Source organism: Vigna angularis, chromosome 2 (assembly GCF_016808095.1).
Source record: "Vigna angularis cultivar LongXiaoDou No.4 chromosome 2, ASM1680809v1, whole genome shotgun sequence".
Classification (NCBI taxonomy): domain Eukaryota; kingdom Viridiplantae; phylum Streptophyta; class Magnoliopsida; order Fabales; family Fabaceae; genus Vigna; species Vigna angularis.
In genome coordinates this window covers 46,184,590-46,206,282 of record NC_068971.1, presented here as the reverse complement: position 1 = coordinate 46,206,282, position 21,693 = coordinate 46,184,590, and the positions used below count along the sequence as shown (strand labels likewise).

Sequence of the window (21,693 nt, the reverse complement as noted above, 5' to 3'; positions counted from 1 at the left end):
AATCTAATTAGAAATTAGACCCAATCTTTTTGAAACAGATCTACTTAGATAAAGATCCATGAAACAAATATAAAAAGGCATACTGTTTATAGGATGAAATGATTCGTTTATTTATCATTATATTTACTAGATTTGACAAATTACTCACTTGGGTGTGAGATTATTTATCTAGTAATTGCACAAGAAAATGGACATTACTAACTATTTGTTATCTCTAGCTTCATGTGAATAGATTAACTCATTTTACATCTTTACAAATTAAAACAATTATTATCTTAATAAAACTTTCACTTGTTTTTTTGGAAAATGAAACTTAAATATTAAAATGTTTCCATGATGATGAATGACAAGTATATCAAGCTGGAGTGAAAGTCATACATATATACTAAATGTTGATTATATTTGACTCAAAGTAGTTTAGTTCCATATAATTTGAAAATGCATTTTTGTTAAAATAAAATGAGGAGATTGGGTTTGGGGGGTTATCTTCTACCTTGGCGAGTGAAGGTGTCTGTGCGACTGTGTGGGGCCCATCAAACCATTTCGTCTTTGAAACAAATGTGGATGGGATGGGACTGAGACCGTCGTAACGGGAATCGCGAAATTCTCAAAAGCAACACCCAACCTATTTTCTCACTTTCTCACTTTCTCACTGATCTTCGCTTTTCCACTGCTTCTTTTGCTACCCGAATTCAACATGCGCCGCTTCAAATCCCGCCAATCACTACCCTACTTCCACTCTCTCAGATGAACCCAACATTCACGCGCCGCCATGCTCCACTCTTCGCTAACTTTCTTCTTCATTCTCCTCTTTTCCCTCACCACTGCCGACCCGCACGACGCCGAAATACTGCGCCAATTCCGAAAAGGGTTGGACGACCCGGAACTGTTGCCATGGCCGGACACCGGCGATGACCCGTGTGGTTGGAAGTACATTTTCTGCGACAATAAGAACCGCGTGAACCAGATTCAGGCCAAGGGGTTGAACTTGAGCGGTCCTCTTCCGCAGAACCTGAACCAGCTCACGAATCTCTTCAACGTGGGCCTCCAGAACAACAGGCTCAACGGCCCATTGCCTTCCTTCCGCGGCCTGTCAAATCTCAAATACTTGTATCTTGACAACAACAACTTCGACTCCATACCTTCAGATTTCTTCGATGGGCTCCAGAGTTTGGAAGTGCTCGCCTTGGATAATAATAAACTTAACGCCAGCTCCGGCGGCTGGCACTTACCGCAAACGCTCCAGGGTTCAACGCAGTTGACCAATCTCTCCTGTATGAGCTGCAACCTCACCGGCCCATTGCCCGAGTTTCTCGGAACAATGAACTCGCTGTCGTTTTTGAAGCTCTCCAACAACAACTTGACGGGCGAGATTCCCCCGAGTCTAAACGGCTCTGCGTTGCAGGTTCTCTGGCTGAATAACCAGAAGGGGGAGCTTCTTACTGGAAGAATTGACGTTGTGGCCTCCATGGTTTCACTCACGAGTTTGTGGCTTCACGGGAACGCATTTACTGGAACGATTCCTGATAACATTGGGGATTTGAGCTCCCTACGGGATCTTAACCTTAATGAGAACAACCTCGTTGGGTTGGTTCCTCAAGGTTTGGGTGACCTGAAGCTCGACAAACTGGACTTGAACAACAACCATTTTATGGGTCCGATTCCCAATTTTAAAGCGGCTCAAGTGTCTTATACTACTAACGATTTTTGTGTGAACAAGTCAGGGGTTCCTTGCGCGTTTGAGGTGATGGCGCTGTTGGGGTTCCTTGGGGGGATGAATTATCCTGAGAATTTGGTTGACTCGTGGAGTGGGAATGATCCTTGTGGGGGTCAGTGGTTGGGGATAGAGTGTAATGTTGATGGAAAGGTGAATGTGATTAATTTGCCTAATATGAATCTTAATGGGAGTTTAAGTCCTTCTGTTGCGAACTTGGTTTCTCTTGTTGAGATTAGGTTGGGGGGGAATGATATTAGTGGTGCGGTGCCTGGTAATTGGAGTAGTTTGTCATCTTTGACATTGTTGGATCTGAGTGGCAATAACATTTCTCCTCCATTGCCTTTGTTTAAGACTGGATTGAAACCTATTGTTACTGGGAATCCTCTCTTCAATGGTGGTGCGGAAAATCCTTCATCAGGGAGCAAGAACCCATCATCTGGATCTGGTAATGTCGACCCTGCATCGGGTCAGTCCAATTCTAGTTCGAGTGATTCTCGTGAAACTAAGAAATCTAAACGGAAAGGGTTGGTTTCCATCGTTGCTCCGATTGCGGGAGTGGCAGCTGCGGCTTTTCTGCTCATTCCACTCTATGCATATTGTTTCAAGAGGACGAAGGGTGGCTTCCAGGCACCAACCTCACTGGTAATTCACCCTAGGGATCCATCGGATTCGGACAGTGTTGTGAAGATTGCTGTTGCTAACAATACAAATGGAAGCATTTCCAATTTGACAGGGAGTGGTTCTGGGAGTAGGCACAGCAGTGGAATTGGGGAGTCTCATGTCATTGACGCTGGAAATCTTAGAATATCGGTCCAAGTTCTCAGGAACGTGACCAAGAATTTTGCGCCCGAGAACGAGCTTGGCCGTGGTGGATTTGGAGTTGTTTATAAGGGAGAGTTGGAGGATGGAACTAAAATTGCAGTGAAACGAATGGAAGCTGGTGTGATTAGTAGCAAGGCATTGGATGAATTCCAGGCCGAGATTGGGGTTCTATCAAAAGTCCGGCACCGGCATCTGGTTTCTCTTTTGGGTTATTCTATAGAAGGTAATGAAAGGATTCTGGTGTATGAATATATGCCACAAGGGGCTCTAAGTCAGCATCTTTTCCATTGGAAAAGCCTTGAACTGGAGCCACTCTCTTGGAAGAGGAGGCTCAATATTGCATTGGATGTTGCCAGAGGGATGGAGTATCTTCATACTCTGGCTCACCAGAGCTTCATTCACAGAGATCTTAAGCCGTCAAATATCTTGCTTGCTGATGATTTCAGAGCAAAGGTCTCAGATTTTGGTTTGGTAAAACTTGCTCCTGAAGGTGAAAAATCTGTAGTTACCAGGCTTGCTGGGACTTTCGGATATTTGGCGCCAGAATATGCAGGTATTTTGTTTACTAGTTCTAGAAGGTTTAATCATTGATGTGATCTATTTTAGTTCGTCAGCTTGGTAATAGAGTGTCAGATTCTAAGGAAAAAACTAATTAACATCTACTACAAAATTTAATAAATTGATTAACATTATATGTCTTGTAACACAAACTTCAACTTTATTTGTCCTAATTTATTTGGTATGTTCAAATTTTATACTAATCCTGATTTCAATGTTCAAATATATTTCAGTGACAGGAAAAATCACTACAAAAGCGGATGTTTTCAGTTTTGGGGTTGTGCTAATGGAGCTATTGACCGGATTAATGGCACTTGACGAGGACAGACCTGAGGAAAGCCAATACTTAGCAGCATGGTTCTGGCATATAAAATCAGATAAGAAGAAGCTAATGGCTGCTATTGACAAAGCCCTTGATGTTAAGGAAGAAACATTTGAGAGCATCTCCATCATTGCTGAGTTAGCAGGGCACTGCACTGCCAGAGAACCGAGCCAACGGCCGGAGATGGGTCATGCCGTAAATGTGCTGGCACCGCTTGTTGAAAAATGGAAACCCTTTGATGATGACACTGAGGAGTATTCTGGGATCGATTATAGCCTTCCCCTTAACCAGATGGTGAAGGGATGGCAAGAGGCAGAAGGAAAGGACATGAGTTATATGGACCTAGAAGACAGTAAGAGCAGTATCCCCGCAAGGCCTACCGGATTTGCAGATTCTTTTACTTCAGCTGATGGCCGTTAAAACAAATTGTTTGGTGTACCCTTTTTCCCTTTTGTGTTTCCAAATAGTTGTAGATAGCATGCCCCTTTCTTTCTGTCTATCTTAAAATGTCTTGGCCAATTGTCTAGTACCAGTGGTATGATAGTGTTTGAGTATATGAGATTTCATGTGCCCTTAAATCTCGTGTGTATGCTTTGTATTTTCCACTATGACATTTAAGTGTTAATGGTTGTAGATATTGAGCCGCAATCGATCATCAATGGTTTAGTTCATTTATTTATGTTTGAGTGATCTATTGTAAACCTTGTTTTGGTTGAGACTTTTGATGCGACCTTTTAAGCTGTGCCGTGGTGCATTGATGCAACGTAAACCCAAATGCATTGACATTATAAAAGTATTAATGTTAGGCGGGGATTTGTGGTAAGATATTTTGCCTGGTGCTCCTCCTTTATCCTTGTGGAGATGAATAGTGGAAAGTACTGTGGTCAAATAGGTGGTGCTGTTGGAGAACCTTTTCATCCGAGACATGACTGATAAATTTCATACATGAATTCACTTCTGAAAGGGTTGGAGCTAGCAGAATCGGTGGATAAGGTATTCATTGCGCGCGCATATTGATGTGATTTTGAATATTCTTAGTTATTGCGGAAGACATGGAGAGTACATATTCGCTACGATACTGCCTTTTGTTACTTGTATTTCCTTCTACTTTTGGTGCATTAAACTCTAATGATGGTGGATTTTTTCCTTCTCTGATTTTTTTTGTTTCTTTGTAATAACCCAACGCATTTACTCTTAGTTGTTGACCTTTTATTGGACTTTCATGTTCTTGCATCCCTAAACATAAATTCAATACTGGTAGAGGTGATTTTCCACGCGAATTTTATTGATCCTATGTTGCCTTCGTGTTTCATGAAATTCGTTTTTAATATTTTGACAACGACTAGTCAACCAAAAGTCCAGGCAATTGGAGGTACAGCATGTTACAAGGTGTGAAAAATATTATGATGAATTTGAAAGCAGGTCATGAACAAAACTGAAGTTCGGGGTTGGACCCTTGTTTAAGTTCATTAAGAAATGCTTGGAATTGCATAAGAGGCACGTGACTGGAACTGATATCACCAATGTTGGATAATTCGCATCCCTATGGAAAGTGGTATAAGTTGGTGACTAGTCTGTAACAGGCATTAATTTTGGAGTCAGAGTGTGGCGTAGTATAATTGGTTTTGAAAGTAGCCCCTAAAACTGTCAATTGTTTTGTTGAACTAGAAGTAAACGCGCAGAAATCCACCGCAAAAGATCTTCCATACAAATCCCTTTCCTTTGTTTTTTCCTCTCAACAATCTCGAAAGTTGCAAACCTGCTTTGGTGGCAACTTTGGAAGGAGCGAAAGACAAAGAAGCCATGTGCCATGTGCCATGTCTTTTTTTGGTTTGAGACTTGAAATTCCACTTAAAAAGGCTATATAAATTAGCTAGGGGTACGTAACGGAGTGGTGAGTACGTTATAGACACATGGTTTTGTGTAAGTAGTGGTGGAGTCCAATTAGATGTTAGTGGAGTTGGGTCCTTGGCAGCTGCGTTGTTATTTGACGTGGAGTGATGAATCTGATATGGCAAGAGGTGAAGAGAGAAGCATGAAATAATTATCTGCCATGCAGTTGGCACACACATAAGTGTCTAGGGATGTGGGCACAGGTTGTTCGTTTTCAATGAGTGAGCCAAATGGCATCTCAAACTGAAATTGGGATGTCAGTTGAATGACCAACCTTTTGCCACGCACGAAGCTACTCCTGCCGACAACTGGCCCATGTGAGATCACACGCCATTACGTGCAATTATTGCTCCCCATGGATTGAACCCATGACTGACGTAGTAGTAGTAGTAGTCGTGTCATGCCACTCTCGCGTTTTTTATTTTTCTTACTTGTTTTTTGCATTTATTTATTTGATTGTTCTTTGCCACTATATTTAAACACTCCTAAGTTTTTAATGATCTGTTGATAACGAGTCCTTATCAGATTATTGTTTTTTATTCTTTTCAAAGTGCCTGTGCTTCTCACGGATCACGGTAAGGGCTTTTGACTTTTGCCTCTTACGCAAATCTATCAATATAAAAGTTTATGAAGAATTCATAGCGGTTATAATCACATATAAGACCTGTTAGGGGGATCACTAATCTCTGTTCATGGAGTATATTTAATCATGAATATCAGTATCACATGCTCTACTCTTATTTTTTTATTTTTTTATTAGAATAACGGTTAATTATATGTAATAAAATTAGAGATAAGTATTTTTATATAATCTGATATTTAAACTTCTTAACTTCATAATAACCACTAAATTCATTATCCACAAATAACCATACAATAAAGAACTAATCTTCTCCCAATTTCAACTTGTTCCAATCATTTTCAATATTATAGCCATAGCGATCAAGCTTAAGGAAAATGGATGTATCAAAATCAACTAGTGGTTGATTGGATATCGACATGAGGAAGTTTTCAAATTCTAAGAATTGAAATATCTCCAGCACCCTTAAGTGATGCTACACTAGACTAAATCAACGTACGTACGGTCTTTTAAAGTGTGTGTGCAAACAAACAACTGAAGCCAATCTCTCTCAAAGGAATTTTTTTAAGATTATCATGTCACTTGTAATCCATTATGACTTAGAAGTTTGAATTAGAAACCATAATGATTTTACATTATGTGAATGTGATACGTCTAACTATAAAGTGAGTCTTAGTGGTGTTTTACTAACAATTACATAATACAAAAGAACTCAAATAAGATTTTAAAATTGATGATTCTCACAAAAGTTAGATAGAAAAAAGAAACGTGTACCTTTCTCTATTGTGCAAACCATCTTCAGTGATCTTGAGTGCTCCCTTTGTGAATTACTTAGATAGAATGAAATTATAACAAGATTTCACCTCCTTGACTTCTCGTTCTCCGTTCTCTCTTTCTTCGTGGATGAAAAATAGATGGGAACCTTATTTCAGTGAATGTCAATCTTTTTTAAAACTATTATTCCCGTAAAATAACAATTGTGATAAAAAAATACCTACTCCTATTTTACCCATTTACCATTTAGCCCTTTTTATATATTTACTTATTTATTTATTTTCCTTAATAAATCACATGTCTATCACACGAGACATAAAACTTGAAGTTTAATTTAAAATTAAAAAGGATGCAGGCAACACTAAGCCATCACAACGCTTAGTAATGACCCAAGTCACCCTCCAAAACAAAGACAACCTAATTCGAAATTAAGTAATATGCTTCAACATTATCTCATTTTAGTAATTTGTTTGCAATGTTATCCCCTTTGGTCAATGAATTCAATACTTAGGATCGATTCAGTTCCTGCAATGACACGACTTGTCAATTCGAAAATTTAGCTTTGTTGTCCAGTCAATAAACTGTTTTGCTATGGTTACATCATCCTCCCTCAGAACACTTACATTCATAGGACCATGAACAGGTGGCTCAACCACAGATTCTCAATTGCCCAGCAATTTTCCACTATTTGGAAGGAGAAGGAGAAGGTACTTGAGTAGTCAGCATCATACTAAATCTGATGGCACTTTCATCTAGTAAACACTTTCATCTTGTACCTTTTCCTTGAAGCAATGATCACTGAGAACTTCCAGGTGTCCAAAGAACAAATCTCAAAACACGTGATCTGAGATATATCTTATGAGAATCAATAGATCCGACCACTTTTATGAGGCTTACATAAGAAGCCATACTCGATAATTTCCAGAAGATGCAATCCAAGAGATGAAATATAGAGACCAATTGTAAAGAAAACTCTTCACCAACTCATATCTTCCAATTCATGCCCACAACAATGAGATGGAACTCTAGCTCCTGGTAGATCCACATAGAATTGAGCATTTAGTTTACCTGAGTCATAGGGAGATCCAGTTATATTTCCTCAGAAAGGCAGCCAATATGATAAGTCCTAGTATCAGAATTCTGGTCTTTTGAGGATATGCTTAAAATTTTTGAAAAGGAAAACTGCCAATAAGGTCGATGGACTGGAGGTAACAGTAGAGTTGATTTTTTATCCATTGCAAGTAGCCGTGAACATTTGCTGCACCACCAACAAATTGAGATCATTACATTTCCTAAATGATAGGAAAATCTAAGGTTATGGAAACATTAAACTGAACCTGCATGGTTTTGAAAACAGAGTCTGGTAGCTGCAAATCCAATGCTACAACATAAAAGGCAGAAAAGCTAAGAAAACCTCAAATATATCAATAATTAATACCTTCTAAAAAACGGAGCATCATGACAAGAAAAAGATAATTACAGTACCAAAAGACAATATAAACCGGTTTCAGTCTGGTTCCCAAGAAAGTACTGCAGAGCAGTCGCAGCATACTCCTGCAATGCAGACAACTATAAGCTATAATAAAAAGGACCTCAAATAGTAACTAAAAGAATCAAATGAGAAGTAACAAAGACTGTTACCGTAATATGTCTAAACACATGATGAACTGAAAAACCCCTTGCATGCACGTAGCTTCCACTCTGTTAAGTAGTACACAGATAAAACTGGAATATTCAGATGTAAAATCAAGAAAATTGATTATGAAATAACAAATAAACCTTTTTTAAAATAAAAATAAGTCATATTGGAGCAAATAAACTAGTGCAAAATACCGAGGAGGCAAGAATTCCTCCTAAACTAAATACAGAAGTACGGAAAAATATCTGTCTCAACAAACCAGATGTAGAAATTCCCTATAAACAACCATGAGCTGGGAATCACCGAGCAGTCACAGTCACAAAATTCACAATCCTGTCCCTACACACAAAGCTAGCACTGATATACCCCGGTCTCTTCCCAGGAATTTGCAAAACTGGTCTCTTCCATTCAAAATTAATAGACCAACTAACCAATACCATTCCCTTATATTTTCTTCCTTTGTCTGTAGCAGGCTAAATCTAACAGGTTTACTAATATTGCCTACTCTTAACCAACAATGCTGAGCATACACCGATGACCCACTTGATTTCTAGGCCCAACTAAGGTTAGTTTTCCTAACTTGGGGGGCCATGCCAATCAAACAGTGCCTCCAGACAAAAGACAACCTGATTGCGGTGGTAGTTTTAGACTAGGTGCATGTGGCTCCTAGCTGATGGGATTTGGGTACAGATGTAAAAAAATAAACATTAACCATTGGGTCAGCCCTACTTGGACCTGATTTTAGTTTATTAACCTCTTGTTTCCATGCTTGCTTTACTCAAATAGGTAATTAGAAAAATAAAAAAATTCTACCTTAGGAGCTTATTAAATTATGAACTTATTTGTTTGGTATTGGTGGTTATGCTTATGAATCTTTATTTTCAAACAATGAAGCCGACCCAGAAATGTATGAGCTCTTCGTAGGAGCTGCTCAACTTACATTTAATTTGAATAAAAAATATATTAAAATACCTATTAATAACTTTTTATACTTTTTATTTTTATTATTATATTATTATTATTAGTTGATCATATTATCTATAATTTTTAAATATTTTTTCATATTTATGTAATATTAGTATCCGTTTATCATTACTCTAATTGATTATAATATGGATTATGCTTCACATAAAAAAGTTGTTGGACATAAAAACCAAGGCCCAATCCAAAATAGCAAGAGAGGAGTAAACAAAACTAAAACCCTAACATGACCCAAGCCACTAACTTTGTAGCTATTGCCAGCCCTGTCTATGAAATGGACAAGAGAGAGTAAATAGGAAAGTACAGAGGAGAGGAGAAAGACACTAAGACAGATCTGTTAAACCATAGGAAAACAAAAGATCAACAATTAAACCAGACAGAAACTTGCAAGAGAGAACCAGTGAACCACAGAATTGTTAACAAGATGTGTTTTAGCATACATCATGACCTAGAAACAACAAAATCCAGTGTCATTTTTGGCTTTTTTCTAGTGTCCAACTGAGCTTGTTGAATCTACTCTAAACTCACAATTTTACTCAACTTTACACAAGCCTACTACAAATTGATGCTATGTGCAAGTGACCTATGTTTGAGGGTGTGGGAATGCACAATTGGATGAGTTTATGAGTTGACTCACATTTTTTGATAACCATGGAAACTTAACTTACGGAAACTAAGGACTGCGAAGGAGATGAGAAACGGAAATTAACATCAGTTACAAGAACTACCACAACAACTTGTGTTAAGACATCATCTAATATGTGCATGGCATGCTGGTAACCAAACATTTCACACACCTAATGATTTTCAGGAAACTGAAAAATAAATTATGATATATATATATATATATATATATATATATATATATATGTCACAAGAAAAATGCTAGCAACGTTCTCTTCGACACTCCATCATTGCTGAGAATCATAAAAAGTCACATATTACGGAAGGTTCCACTTCTAAATCAGGTAAGTCATTAAATGAGAAGTGCAACCCATCAAAATTTGTAATTTGCAATAAAATTCAGCAACAATAGAGTATTTGAAAGAGAGTCTTTAACATTTCTCATGTGATAGTAACACTGGAAGGTATACCTCATGTGGAGAAAAGAAAGCTACAGCATCAGGATCCATGGAACCAGCAGGATGCAAGGATACAACAGCTCTGAAGATAGATGGGAATAACATTTCTATCACCGCAACCTTCTCTTCAGCAACAGTTCCAACTGATCCTAGCCTTAACTTATTAGAACCGTGATAGTTATGTTCTAGAGAACTCTCATTTGCCGATGAGCTAAGTGTGGAAGCTCTTTTCAACCAGTCCAATCGTTCAAAAGATAAAATTTTCAGACTTGGCACATCCTTCTCTACAGACTTCAGAACATCAGGTAGCGTCCTTAAAAACCTAATTTCTTCCTTGGGATCCACTGTAATTTCTTCAGACACACAACATCTCTTTGAAGCCGAGTCACTAGTTTCAAGTCCATCATCGAGATGTGGGAAAAAACGCCTTTTCTGATCAGTGAAGGCTTTGAGAGCTAACCTGGTATCATTCAAAAGCCTGAGTGAGCAGCTAAAGTAACACAAATCAGCAGCATCGAGAATGACGAGTCAGCAAGCAAGAATACCCATGAAAAACAAAACATAAAGAAAGGGGCCAAGTATTTCTTTGACAATTGTATTCAACAAAGTGGAGCAGCTAAATGTCGTGCAAAGTATTGTTGGCAAGGATAACAGCAAAATTCAAGTCAATTTTGAGACCAAAAAAATTTGGAGGCAAACTTCATGAAAGTGAAGTGAGACGTCAGCAAAAACAGTACAGTTGTTAACAGTCTTGCTATGTGTCTAACTGTCCACGGTAAACAAACTAACTTACTCATACTAACTGTCACCATTTCTACACAACTTAGACTGAGGCGGTTAGCACGTAGCATAGGGTCATATCAATTATTATCACTCCTTTACTCTATACGTATTCGGGAGCGAATAGCAAAACAAGATTAAGACATCTACTTATAAATGCACACAAAATCCTCAAAAAGAAAAAAATCACTGGTCTAAGAATACCAGATACCATCATTCGCTAAGCTGTCTTCCCTATGTTCAACACACCACCACCAAATAACCAAAACACGTTTGAATTTGAATCCATTGTTTTCCATTTTATTTCGTTATCCAAACACGGAAATTCAAATGGCATACAGAACTGAAGAAGAAGAAATTTAACAGAAACGAACCTAGTCCTGTCGACTGCAGAAGCGCCAGCTTGACCCGCAAGCTGTCGTTTCCACGCATACGCAACCACAGCGCCATCTGGACAAACTAGCGGCATATGCAAGCCCCAAAAGTCTTTTCTCGATCGAAGTGATTCACTGAGAACTCCAGATTCTTCCAACTCCTTACCTACAAAACCGAAAAACCACGCAGAACTAATCATAAAATCGACGTCGCAGAGTGCAAACCAAAACCCTAATCCGCGGAACAAAAAAACGAAGGGGCAAGAAATCCAACGACACGATTACCAAGCGATCGAAGGTCTTGAAGATACTGACGCATGCAGGCGTCTTCCTTGAGGAACATTTGGAGAGGCTTGTTGCCTTGGTGAGGCTGCGCTGCCGCGACGAATAGCGCTTCGAGGAGGCGGTCGGCGCCGATTCGGATGTCGGCGATGATTCGTTCGGCCTGTCCTAGCTTGTCCATTGCTTGAGCCACCTGCTTCGGCGGTGCCTCGGAAGCGGATCCACCGGAGGAGGGAGGAGGAGTGGAGGTTGAGATGGGTGCCGTCGTGGCCTGCTGCTGCGTTTGTTGCATTTGCATTTGCATTTGGCACGCCCACAAAGAAAGTGAGTTTCGTCTCAGCTAGTACTTTCGTACAACTCGGATTGGGCCTTCCTTCACCAGTAACGTCATATAAACATCTCAAACACAAGGCCCATCAAACAGTAATGGCCTTCCAACACCTCTTGCTTTCATTAAATGCTTTGTTGCTACCTTCAAACTTTTTTTAATTTACAAACCAGTTTCTGCTTTTGCATTTTCTTTTTTGTGGCGAATAAAATCTCCTATTGTGTTCCTCTAAAAAATATACCAGAGTATCATAGTCAATGAAAATTACACTAACTTTTTTTCAGATTTCATTTAATTTTATTGACATGTGTCACTCGTAAAATTAACTCAAATTAATAAAAACAAAACAACTTTACATAAATCTATAGTCTATTTATTTATAACATATACAAATTTATATTTATATTTATAATTTATAATTTATACAGATAAGGGAATACAAAAGATAATATTTATCAAGTGTCATTAACATAATTAACCCAAAAAAAAAACTTTGCAAAAAGAGGGAAAAAGAAATCAACCCCCATGAATGTATCAATGCTCGGGCAAGTGTTATGTATTTATGTGAGTTCCATTATCATTTTAATTTTAATTTCTTTGTCAAAATCGAACTTTACCTATCTAAATTTTGCAATATTTTTTTACACTGCATAACTTGTTTTACATTAATATTTATTTGTTTCTTTACCATGTTAGTTTTCGGCAATTATCGTCCATTCACCGTGTTAATGTTTTGACTTTTGATGATTGCAGTCTCAAATTTTCTTTATCTTTGTTTATGTTTCATATTACAAATGTTTTTGCTAAAAATAAAACTTTTATCGGTCTACAATTTATAATATTTGTTTATATTGCTTAAGCTATATTGTTGTTGGGTAAAAGTTAATTTTTTATGTGTTTTTATGGTGTTTATATTAAAGTTTGTTCGTATTTATTTTTGTTAACTAATTCCTTTTATTGGGATAAAATTTTCGTTTTTATGTTTAGGATTTGAAATCTTCTTCAACTTTATTTATGTTCCATATTACGGTTTTCTTTACAGAATAAACTTTTACTTTTTGCGGTTTGTAATATTTCTTTATACACTAACAGTATATATCAATGCCAAAATCTATTCCTATTCATCAATAATACATTTCATATTTTACTTTAAATTTATATTTTTACTACCATAATTTTGTTGTTATACTCATTCAGAAATATATATTTTTTTTCTCAGAACTTGTCTCCATGAGAAAAAACAAACAGCATCTCTTTATCTATTTATCTACTATCTATTTATTTATCTATCTAAATAAATCACATGTAATTATAAAATTGAATGTTTACACAAAAATGTGATAAATGAATAATATTATAGGTTTACTATAATAAAAATAAATATTATAGCGAATATTTGTCAGTATTCACAATATGAATATAAAATATTTTTAGACAGCCAATTAATAAATATATTATTGTTAGAATAACAACTATAAAAGATAAATAAAATTACAATCGAGAATAAGCCTTTATCTATCAACAATTTCAATGTACGTATTGTTTGGTCTATTATAACTATTTAATAAAATTATATAATAACTTACGTCTTTAATTTGCAGCTAAATGTGAATTGATGAAATCATTACCTAGCTATATGTATGGAATAATTGGGTTTGGAGCTTCTTCAACTCCACGTTGAAAAGAGACAACGACAGGAAATTTAAAAACAAAACGAAAAGTTTTGGCGGCAAATGAAAAAAACCGTCCATAACGCTGCCACAAAGTAAGAAAGAACCACAAATGCAGTCCAAGATCACCGCTTTCTTCAGATCCACCCCAGCTTCCTCTTCTTCCAACAATGAAAATGATTTGTCAGTCTGGGAGAATCAGCGACACCACATCATCAACACCTACACCCGAAGGCGCCCAAACCCTAGCGCCGGTACTTCGGATCCCAAACCCGTAACACTCGTCAAAAACAAGAAGAGAAGCTACGCTCAGTTTCACCTTGATTTTGGCCAATCCGATTTCCTCTTACGCGCATGTCCTACGTGCGGTGTGAAGTTCACTCCCGGCGATCCACAAGACGAGAAATCCCACAACGAATTTCACAAATCATACACGCAGGGAGTCCCGTTCAGAGTTAGCTCTCCGCCTACACTCTCTTCTTTTGCTGATTCTTATCCCCAATTTTATCTTATTTTCTTATTCTGCAGGGTTGGACCAAAGAAAATGTTATTTCTCTACCCAGTTTGGATTCGGGTCGGGTCATTTTGTTATCGGAGACCGACCCGTTTTATCACAGGAAGAAAATTGAAGAGGTGGTGAGGATGATGGAAATTGAGATTGGAAGTGGGTGGATACTTCATGAGCGCTGTAAGGTGTATCTGTTTGTTTCTCTTAATAGGGTTGCTGGGTGTCTCGTTGCTGAACCAATTGAAAAGGCATTCAAAGTTGTGTCTAGCTCTGGTGCTGGACCCGTTCATAGCGCGAAGAAAAGGGGAGTGACGGCGCGTTCTACAACTCTTCAGTTTGGGAATGCTATTTTTCAAAGGGAGCTCCAAAGAAAAGTTGTTAATGTGAGTGATATCGAAAAGATGGAAGGGGCAATCTTCTGTGACAGCGAACCGACTGCTGCTGCTTGTGGCGTTAGGGCCATTTGGATTACTCCCTCCAACAGAAGAAAAGGCATTGCGACCCAGTTGCTAGAGGCAGTGAGGTAACTTCAATTAAATTTGGCTTTAATTGACCCTCTGGCAAGTGCATCCCAATTCACCATTAGTTACATTATGGAATCTTCAAATAAATTCATAGGTAATGGAAGACCTCTAAAGAATATTATTTGTTTTTACGTCCTAATACTAACTACATGGAATTAGTGCTAAGTGGTTGGGAAAATGTGTTTGATTTTACAAAAAGGAAGTATCATAACTGATTTTATATAATACATGGCTTGCTATTTTCTAATTTGATAAGAAGTGATAAATAGTTCTGCTTTGTATTGAAAAGGATATATGGAAAGTCTTGTATCAAATTTACTTTTAGAATAAAGACATTAAAACAAATAATTTTATCTCGAAATTATTTTTCTAAACACTCATCTAAACGTACATTTAATTATTCTTCAACCATTTGCTTGCCTAGTGATTTGAACTTCCCATGTTAAATTGGTTGCAGGAAGAGTTTCTGCCCCGGTCTTGAGCTTGGACGTTCTCAGTTAGCATTCTCCCAGCCTACCTCTGCTGGAAAGGCATTAGCAACTAGTTATACTGGCACTGGGTCATTCTTGGCCTATTAAAGCCAACAAAACAGTTTATTAGTGATTCACTATCTTGACTGTTAATAGGTACAAAAGTAAGCTATTATTCTTGTAAAGTGTAACCTTTTTTAGCTCATATAAGCTATGAATCTGTGATTTCATTGTTTTTCTGTTGGTGCAAGGCTTTGTCATTTTGAGTTGATTTTACCATTTAGTTGTTGAGAGCCCTTGGCTGCAGGAAGTCTCTAATATTGGAACTCATTGGTGGCTGGAGTTTATTAGGGCCAGCAAAATGCTTTTAGGCAGCCCCAACAGGCCTGGAAGAACGACAATCAAGGATAACAGCAGCAGTATAGTTCTGGGGGGAGAGATATACCTAATATGAGATATGTGCCACCACCACATCTGCAAACACAGTTGTTTGTCCAGCAGCCCCATAATCAAATGCAACAGATCAATCAACAGGCTCAACAGTTCAAGCAGAATGTAGGATCCAATCCTGGACAGTTCCAGCAGTTTGGACAATCAGGTTTTGCACCACAACAGCAAGCCAAAGTTCAACAGTAGAAGCTACATTTGAAGATTTAAAAACTCAAATTGGACAACTTGCTACTGCTGTGAATGAACTTGTTCAACAGAAGTGAAGTGCAATTCCTTCTCAAACAGTGGTCAACCCAAAAGCAAGTCTAGAGTAGTGATAGATCTGTGTGGATGTTTCAGTTTCATTCTTCTTTGTAATTCTCATTTAGTTGGAACATTTTCATTTGATTTTTTGCTTTTTCCAAGAACCATTTTTAATTCTCTATTAACAAGTTGTGAATAATTCTCCCCCGCACCGTATAAATGTAAATTCAAAGTTTGCAGGCGCTTTCTCTGCTGTTTTAGTTTGCTTTTACTGGTATGCTGTTACTTTTGCATTTCTTCTCTTTTTTAGTTAGCTAGGATTAGATACTAGGCCTGTTCTTAGTTTTGATTTCATATTTCGTTATCTTTTAGTTAGATTCACTGTTTAGTAATTGTTTTCTTATTTTCGTAGATGTTCAAGCATTTTGCTGTTTTGGGGAACAGTACTTTCTTTCTGATGTTATTTTAAATTCTAATTAAGTCTTCATTTGTTGTGTCTAGTTTTCTTTATATTTTAGATGGTCATAAGTAGTTTTAAATCTGTTTTACTGAAGTAGTTTAAATAGTTTTTAACCTTTGTAATTGGTAGGTTTAGATTTTAGTAATTTCTATTAAATGGTTTTATTTAGATGTTTCTTGTAGTAGTTTGATCTGTGTGATTACTTTTTGCTATAAGTAGGAGTTAGTTTAGTTTATTTTAGTTTTGAATTTTATTTTACAAATTAGTGTTATTAACCAAGCTTTTCTCTGGCAATACTAACAGTTTCAGTTGTACTAATTTTCTGTGACTAACATTTTTTTTTTCTGCCTTAGTTATCTAACTTTACTAACCTTTTTTGCTGAGCTATCTCAGTTCACTAACATCTCTTTTGTTGTTTCTAACGTTCTTTTTACTGGTGTTACTTTTGTAGGTTCTACTACTCAGTTTTTGTACCAGTTCACACAGTTTCACTTTGTTTTTGCTGCAGCTGTCCAACAGTTGTAGTTTCTATCTTTTATTAATTTGTTATTTAAAATTGTACTTTAATTTAAATTTAAATGTTACTTGATTGTAGACTTTCTTTGTTTCAGGACATTGTAGCAAAGTTATTTTCATTTTCACAGCAGAGGCCAAGGGCTTTGTGCAGCTTAACTGGAACTGGGACTGTTTCTTCTGTTACACTGCGCCAGCCAGCTTCTACTAGCATCAGTGTTTCTTATGAGGTTAAAGAACTGATCACTGCATTCCTGGACTACTAGAAATTTTAAATCATAAATATCATACATCTCTAAGTGTGATAGGTTTCTTGGAAGAGAAACCCAACTCCACGCACACTCACCCACACTAATCACCAGAAACGAATAGGAAAAGAATAGTTCTGTATTGAATTATCTCCAAGAATCCAGTACAACAGTCACTATAGAGCCTAATCTCCCTCCCAGGACAATGTGTCCTGCAAATAACAAAAGAATATACTCAACAACCCTCTACAACACCACAACTCTACCTTATATACACAGTTACACTTCCCGCCCTACCTAACTGCTAAAGAGTTAGGTAATTAATGTTTTCTTTCTCCTTTCATACACTTTCCACTCTCTAACATTACCCGCTGCTGGTTGAGCAACCTTGTCCCCAAGGTTGAAATCCGGATATTGATCTTGGATCATTGAAACATCTTCCCATGTTGCACCATCTCTTCCCTCTTCTTGCCACTCCACCAATATCTGTTGCACCACCTCCTCCCCTGCTGTGTTTGCCTTTTGTCTAAAATCTGAAGGGGCCAAAAGGTTGGACCGTCTGCTTGCAGATCTGGTGGTAGCTCCTTTTCAACATTCTGGGTACCCACTGCTTTTTTTAACTGTGACACATGAAATACCGGATGAATCTGGGCTGTTTCAGGTAATTGAAGTTTGAACGCAACCTCCCCCACCTGTTGTAACACTTTAAAGGGTCCAAAATACCTTAGCAGGCATAGAATTCTGCCTGTGTGGTCTTATTTTTAAGTAAACTCAATCATCAATCTTAATATCTCCAAGTCTTCTTTTTCTGTTGGCGTACTTTGCCATCATATGTTGAGCTCGGTTTAAATGGAACTTAAGCTGGTTCAATGCTTCATCACGCGTTTGCAACTCCTGTGCTACTGCTTCTACCGTTGTTTCCCCCGGTATAAACCTATTCAAGGAAGGGGGAGCTCTCCCATACACCGTTTCAAAAGGAGTACACTTCGCTGCACTTTGATAGCTAGTATTGTACCAATACTCAGCCCAAGGAATTACTATACTCCAGTTTTTTGGTTGCTTAGAACAGAAACATCTCAAGTAGCCTTCTAGTATCCTATTCAATACTTCCGTCTGCCTATCCGATTCAGGATGATAGGTAGTGCTCATCTTCAACTGCGTGCCTTGCATTCTAGAGGTCTCCCTCCAAAACACACTCAAGAACATAGCGTCACAGTCATTGACAATGGATATTGGCACCCCATGTAGCCTTATCACCTCCTTAACAAAAACTTCCGCAACAGTACGCGCCGAGTAAGGATGTTTCAGTGGCAGAAAATGCCCATACTTACTAAGGCGGTCCACCACAACCAACACTGCATCATATCCTGTGATTTCAACAATTTTACAATGAAATTCATACTCACCTCCTCCTAGACAGCGTGAGGTATGGGTAAGGACTGCAACAATCCTTGGGGAGAGGATGCCAAATATTTGTGTTGTTGGCATGTCAAACACCTTGCTACAAAATCAGTCACCGTCTGCTTCATCCCTATCCAAAAGAGCAACTGGGCAACTCGACGAATGTCCCCCTGTGCTAGTCGAATGAAACTCAGCTAGGATCTTAGGTATCCAAGCTGACTCTGCAGACAGAACTAGCCTTCCCTTATGATGCAGTCGATCATGTTCAAGCGTATAGGCGGGGTCGGCATCAAGTTCCTTTCTGATTTCTTCCCTGATCTTCACCAAAGCTTCATCTTCCTCTACTTCTCGCAGAACTTCTTCAAAGTCTTGCCAATAAGGCTGCGTCACCACCCTTAATTATTTTTCCCCCTCCTCCTTGTCTTCCCTTCTCCTGGATAAAGCATCAACAACTCGTTTGTGGCCCGGATTTATACTAGATCTCGAAATCGTAACCCAACAACTTCGCAATCCAGTTTTGTTGATTTTGGGTGGTTATCCTTTGTTCAAGTAAGTATTTGAGATTTCCCTTATCAGTGTGAATGAAGAATTTCTACCCCAACAGGTAGGGTCTCCAATATTGTATTGTCATGACCAAAGCCATGAGTTTCTCCTCATATATGGACTTATTTAGTGATCCCTCTGACAGAGCTCTACTGAAAAACGCAATGGGTTTTTTTCCTTGCATTAATACTCCTACTCCTCCTCCAGATGCATCGCACTCTATATGGAAGGGTTGTTCAAAATCTGGAAGAGTAAGCACTGGTGTAGTGGTGATCAACTCCTTCCATCTGTCCATCGCCTCCTTGGCCCCATCCGACCACTTAAATTGTCTTTTCTTTAACAGTTCTGTCAAGGGTTTTGCTACTTTCCTATAGTCTCTCACAAAACGTCGGTAATAACCCATAAGACCTAAGAATCCTCTCAGCGTCTTGGGTTCCTCCTACTCCATCACTTCCTGATTTTCTCTGGGTCCATCTCCACACCCCTTGCAGATATCAAGTGACCCAAATATCTTATCTCCCTTTTGCCAAACTTGCATTTCTTCGTATTGGCTACCCATTCGTTCTTCCTCAACCTACTCAGAATTTGTCCCACATACTGTACACGGTCTTCCCAATTCCAGTGGTAGATGAGGATGTCATAAAAACATACCAAAACAAACCTCCTCATGAAAGACTGCAGTAAGCTGTTCATGGCACTTTGGAACGGTGCTGGGGCATTGGTGAGGCCAAAAGGCATCACCAAGAACTCATAGTGACCTTGGTGAGTTCGGAAAGTTGTCTTGTGTATATCCTCATTTCCCATCCTAATTTGATGCTACCCGCCTTTAAATCTACCTTCGAAAAATACCTTGTCCCTCTCAATTCATCTAATAATTTCTCTATGACCGGAATAGGAAATTTATCCGGAATAGTAGCCCTGTTCAACGCCCGGTAGTCTACACAGAACCTCTAGCTTCCATCCTTTTTCTTCACCAGAATCACGGGGCTTGAATAAGGACTAGTACTCGGCCTAATGATCGCTTCTTCAACATCGCGCGCAATCCTTATGGCCATCATCAAATCTTGAGGATCGTGGGGTCTAATTTGATACTGCAACTCTTCCCTTAGGCCTGCCAAAAAATACCCCAACAACTGGTCGTCAGAAAACGCCTTAGTTTGTCCTACCAGCACCTCGAAAGCTTGCACGTATTCCTCCACCATGCTTGTTTGCTTTATCGCCACCATCCTCTCAAAAATTCCGCCCCGATTTCGACATTCGAATCTGATAACCAGAGCTTCCTTTAGACCCTCCCAAGATCGGTCTCTCACTTTTTCTTTCCAGAATTTGAACCAGTAATCGGCGCTTCCCTCCATGCTAATATACGCCAGTTCAACCTGCCTCTGTCACCTTCTGAATTTCGGAAAACTTCTCTACCCTATCCAGTTCAATGGATCTTGTCCTTCGGAAACAGGTAACTCCACCCTTCTCTGCCAAGTGGGTGGCCCTTCAGGGCGTTCCCCATCCTTCTCTCCATCCTGATCATCCCGGCGGTCCTCTCGATTGCCATTGACCGACCCCTGACTCCCGTCAGAGTTCCCCTCGGTATGTTTGGTTTGCGCTCCCATAATCCTCATCAATTCTTGGATATCTTTGTGCATCGCCATAGAATCTTGACAATTCGTCGCCGATTCTGCCTTCAAACCATCCACAACGATCTCAATATGTTCCAGCCACGTTCACTCGCCCCTCCATTTGATCTCCACGCCCGATTGGAATCCAGTAGGTCGGACCAACGGATAGGTTTCTTGGAAGAGAAACCCAACTCCACGCACACTCACCTACACTAATCACCATAAACGAATAGGAAAAGAATAGTTCTGTATTGAATTATCTCCAAGAAATCCAGTACAAACAGTCACTAGAGAGCCTAATCTCCCTCCCAGGACAATGTGTCCTGCAACTAACAAAAGAATATATTCAACAACCCTCTACAACACCACAACTCTACCTTATATACATAGTTACACTTCCTGCCCTACCTAACTGCATACACTTTCCACTCTCTAACAAAGTGTCTCTTTTTAATTTATATGACGTGATTTTCATTGTCATCCGTTCATCACATTCTATTCCCCTTTAATAAAACAGAATTGGTATATTTAACATGTAGGTGAATGTCTCATCAGGAACTTCATCAACATCCATGCCTCATTTCTCAATAGAGCCCCTCCAAACCAAAGCAATACTAATGACAGTAGTGTGCCTGTGAGACCAACTGATAAGGTATGTGCAATTTGTGCTCTTAAAGTAATTTATATGAATATTTCATACATATATATATATATATATATATATATATATATATATATATATATATATATATATATATATATGTTATCGACGAGATGCTGGAAAAGCTTTGTCTAAGTGGGTTATTGAATGTGGTACCTTACAAAAGCTTTTCACTACATATTTCACATAACCCAACCGTGTTAATAATAATAATTACTAAGTACAGTCATCGCCAGCATTCACGAACCATTTGTGCT

At 38.5% G+C, this 21,693-nt stretch overlaps 3 protein-coding genes across 7 annotated transcripts; 2 read left to right on the top strand and 1 right to left on the bottom strand.

The window, feature by feature from the left end:
- Positions 1–388: 388 nt before the first annotated feature.
- LOC108329102 (receptor protein kinase TMK1) lies at positions 389–4,098 on the top strand. The gene is made up of 2 exons (XM_017563130.2): positions 389–3,092; positions 3,331–4,098. Exons 1-2 carry the CDS (start codon positions 773–775, stop codon positions 3,837–3,839), a joined length of 2,829 nt encoding a protein of 942 aa, XP_017418619.1. The 5' UTR covers positions 389–772; the 3' UTR covers positions 3,840–4,098.
- A 3,108-nt stretch (positions 4,099–7,206) lies between these two features.
- LOC108329595 (mediator of RNA polymerase II transcription subunit 27) lies at positions 7,207–12,170 on the bottom strand. Its single transcript, XM_017563879.2, has 7 exons — positions 11,808–12,170; positions 11,523–11,688; positions 10,381–10,828; positions 8,308–8,367; positions 8,152–8,220; positions 8,004–8,047; positions 7,207–7,924 (listed from the first exon to the last, which is right to left on the bottom strand). The coding sequence occupies exons 1-7, from the start codon at positions 12,106–12,108 to the stop codon at positions 7,756–7,758; spliced, it is 1,257 nt and encodes a 418-aa protein (XP_017419368.1). The 5' UTR covers positions 12,109–12,170; the 3' UTR covers positions 7,207–7,755.
- A 1,571-nt stretch (positions 12,171–13,741) lies between these two features.
- LOC108328227 (protein CHROMOSOME TRANSMISSION FIDELITY 7) lies at positions 13,742–16,241 on the top strand. 5 transcript variants are annotated; one of them, XM_017562059.2, is made up of 4 exons: positions 13,744–14,256; positions 14,331–14,833; positions 15,292–15,460; positions 15,656–16,241. In XM_017562059.2, the coding sequence occupies exons 1-3, from the start codon at positions 13,915–13,917 to the stop codon at positions 15,410–15,412; spliced, it is 966 nt and encodes a 321-aa protein (XP_017417548.1). In that variant the 5' UTR covers positions 13,744–13,914; the 3' UTR covers positions 15,413–15,460; positions 15,656–16,241. The 5 variants fall into 5 exon arrangements, 4 of the variants coding, with proteins under 4 accessions (XP_017417548.1, XP_052728091.1, XP_052728090.1 ...); XM_052872131.1 differs by having other exon boundaries at positions 15,648–16,241; XM_052872130.1 differs by having other exon boundaries at positions 15,612–16,241.
- Positions 16,242–21,693: the final 5,452 nt, after the last annotated feature.

What these genes read in the sequence shown, in the direction of transcription:
- LOC108328227 (XM_017562059.2), top strand. Translation starts at nt 13,915, where the DNA reads ATGCAGTCCAAGATCACCGCTTTCTTCAGATCCACCCCAGCTTCCTCT. An exon ending in CGCAGGGAGTCCCGTTCAGA is followed by an intron (nt 14,257 to 14,330) that starts GTTAGCTCTCCG and finishes CTTATTCTGCAG; the next exon opens with GGTTGGACCAAAGAAAATGT. An exon ending in CAGTTGCTAGAGGCAGTGAG is followed by an intron (nt 14,834 to 15,291) that starts GTAACTTCAATT and finishes AATTGGTTGCAG; the next exon opens with GAAGAGTTTCTGCCCCGGTC.
- LOC108329595 (XM_017563879.2), bottom strand. Translation starts at nt 12,108, where the DNA reads ATGCAAATGCAAATGCAACAAACGCAGCAGCAGGCCACGACGGCACCC. An exon ending in TCTGCAGTCGACAGGACTAG is followed by an intron (nt 10,829 to 11,522) that starts GTTCGTTTCTGT and finishes GAATGATACCAG; the next exon opens with GTTAGCTCTCAAAGCCTTCA. An exon ending in ATGTGTTTAGACATATTACG is followed by an intron (nt 8,221 to 8,307) that starts GTAACAGTCTTT and finishes TCTGCATTGCAG; the next exon opens with GAGTATGCTGCGACTGCTCT.
- LOC108329102 (XM_017563130.2), top strand. Translation starts at nt 773, where the DNA reads ATGCTCCACTCTTCGCTAACTTTCTTCTTCATTCTCCTCTTTTCCCTC. An exon ending in TTTGGCGCCAGAATATGCAG is followed by an intron (nt 3,093 to 3,330) that starts GTATTTTGTTTA and finishes AATATATTTCAG; the next exon opens with TGACAGGAAAAATCACTACA.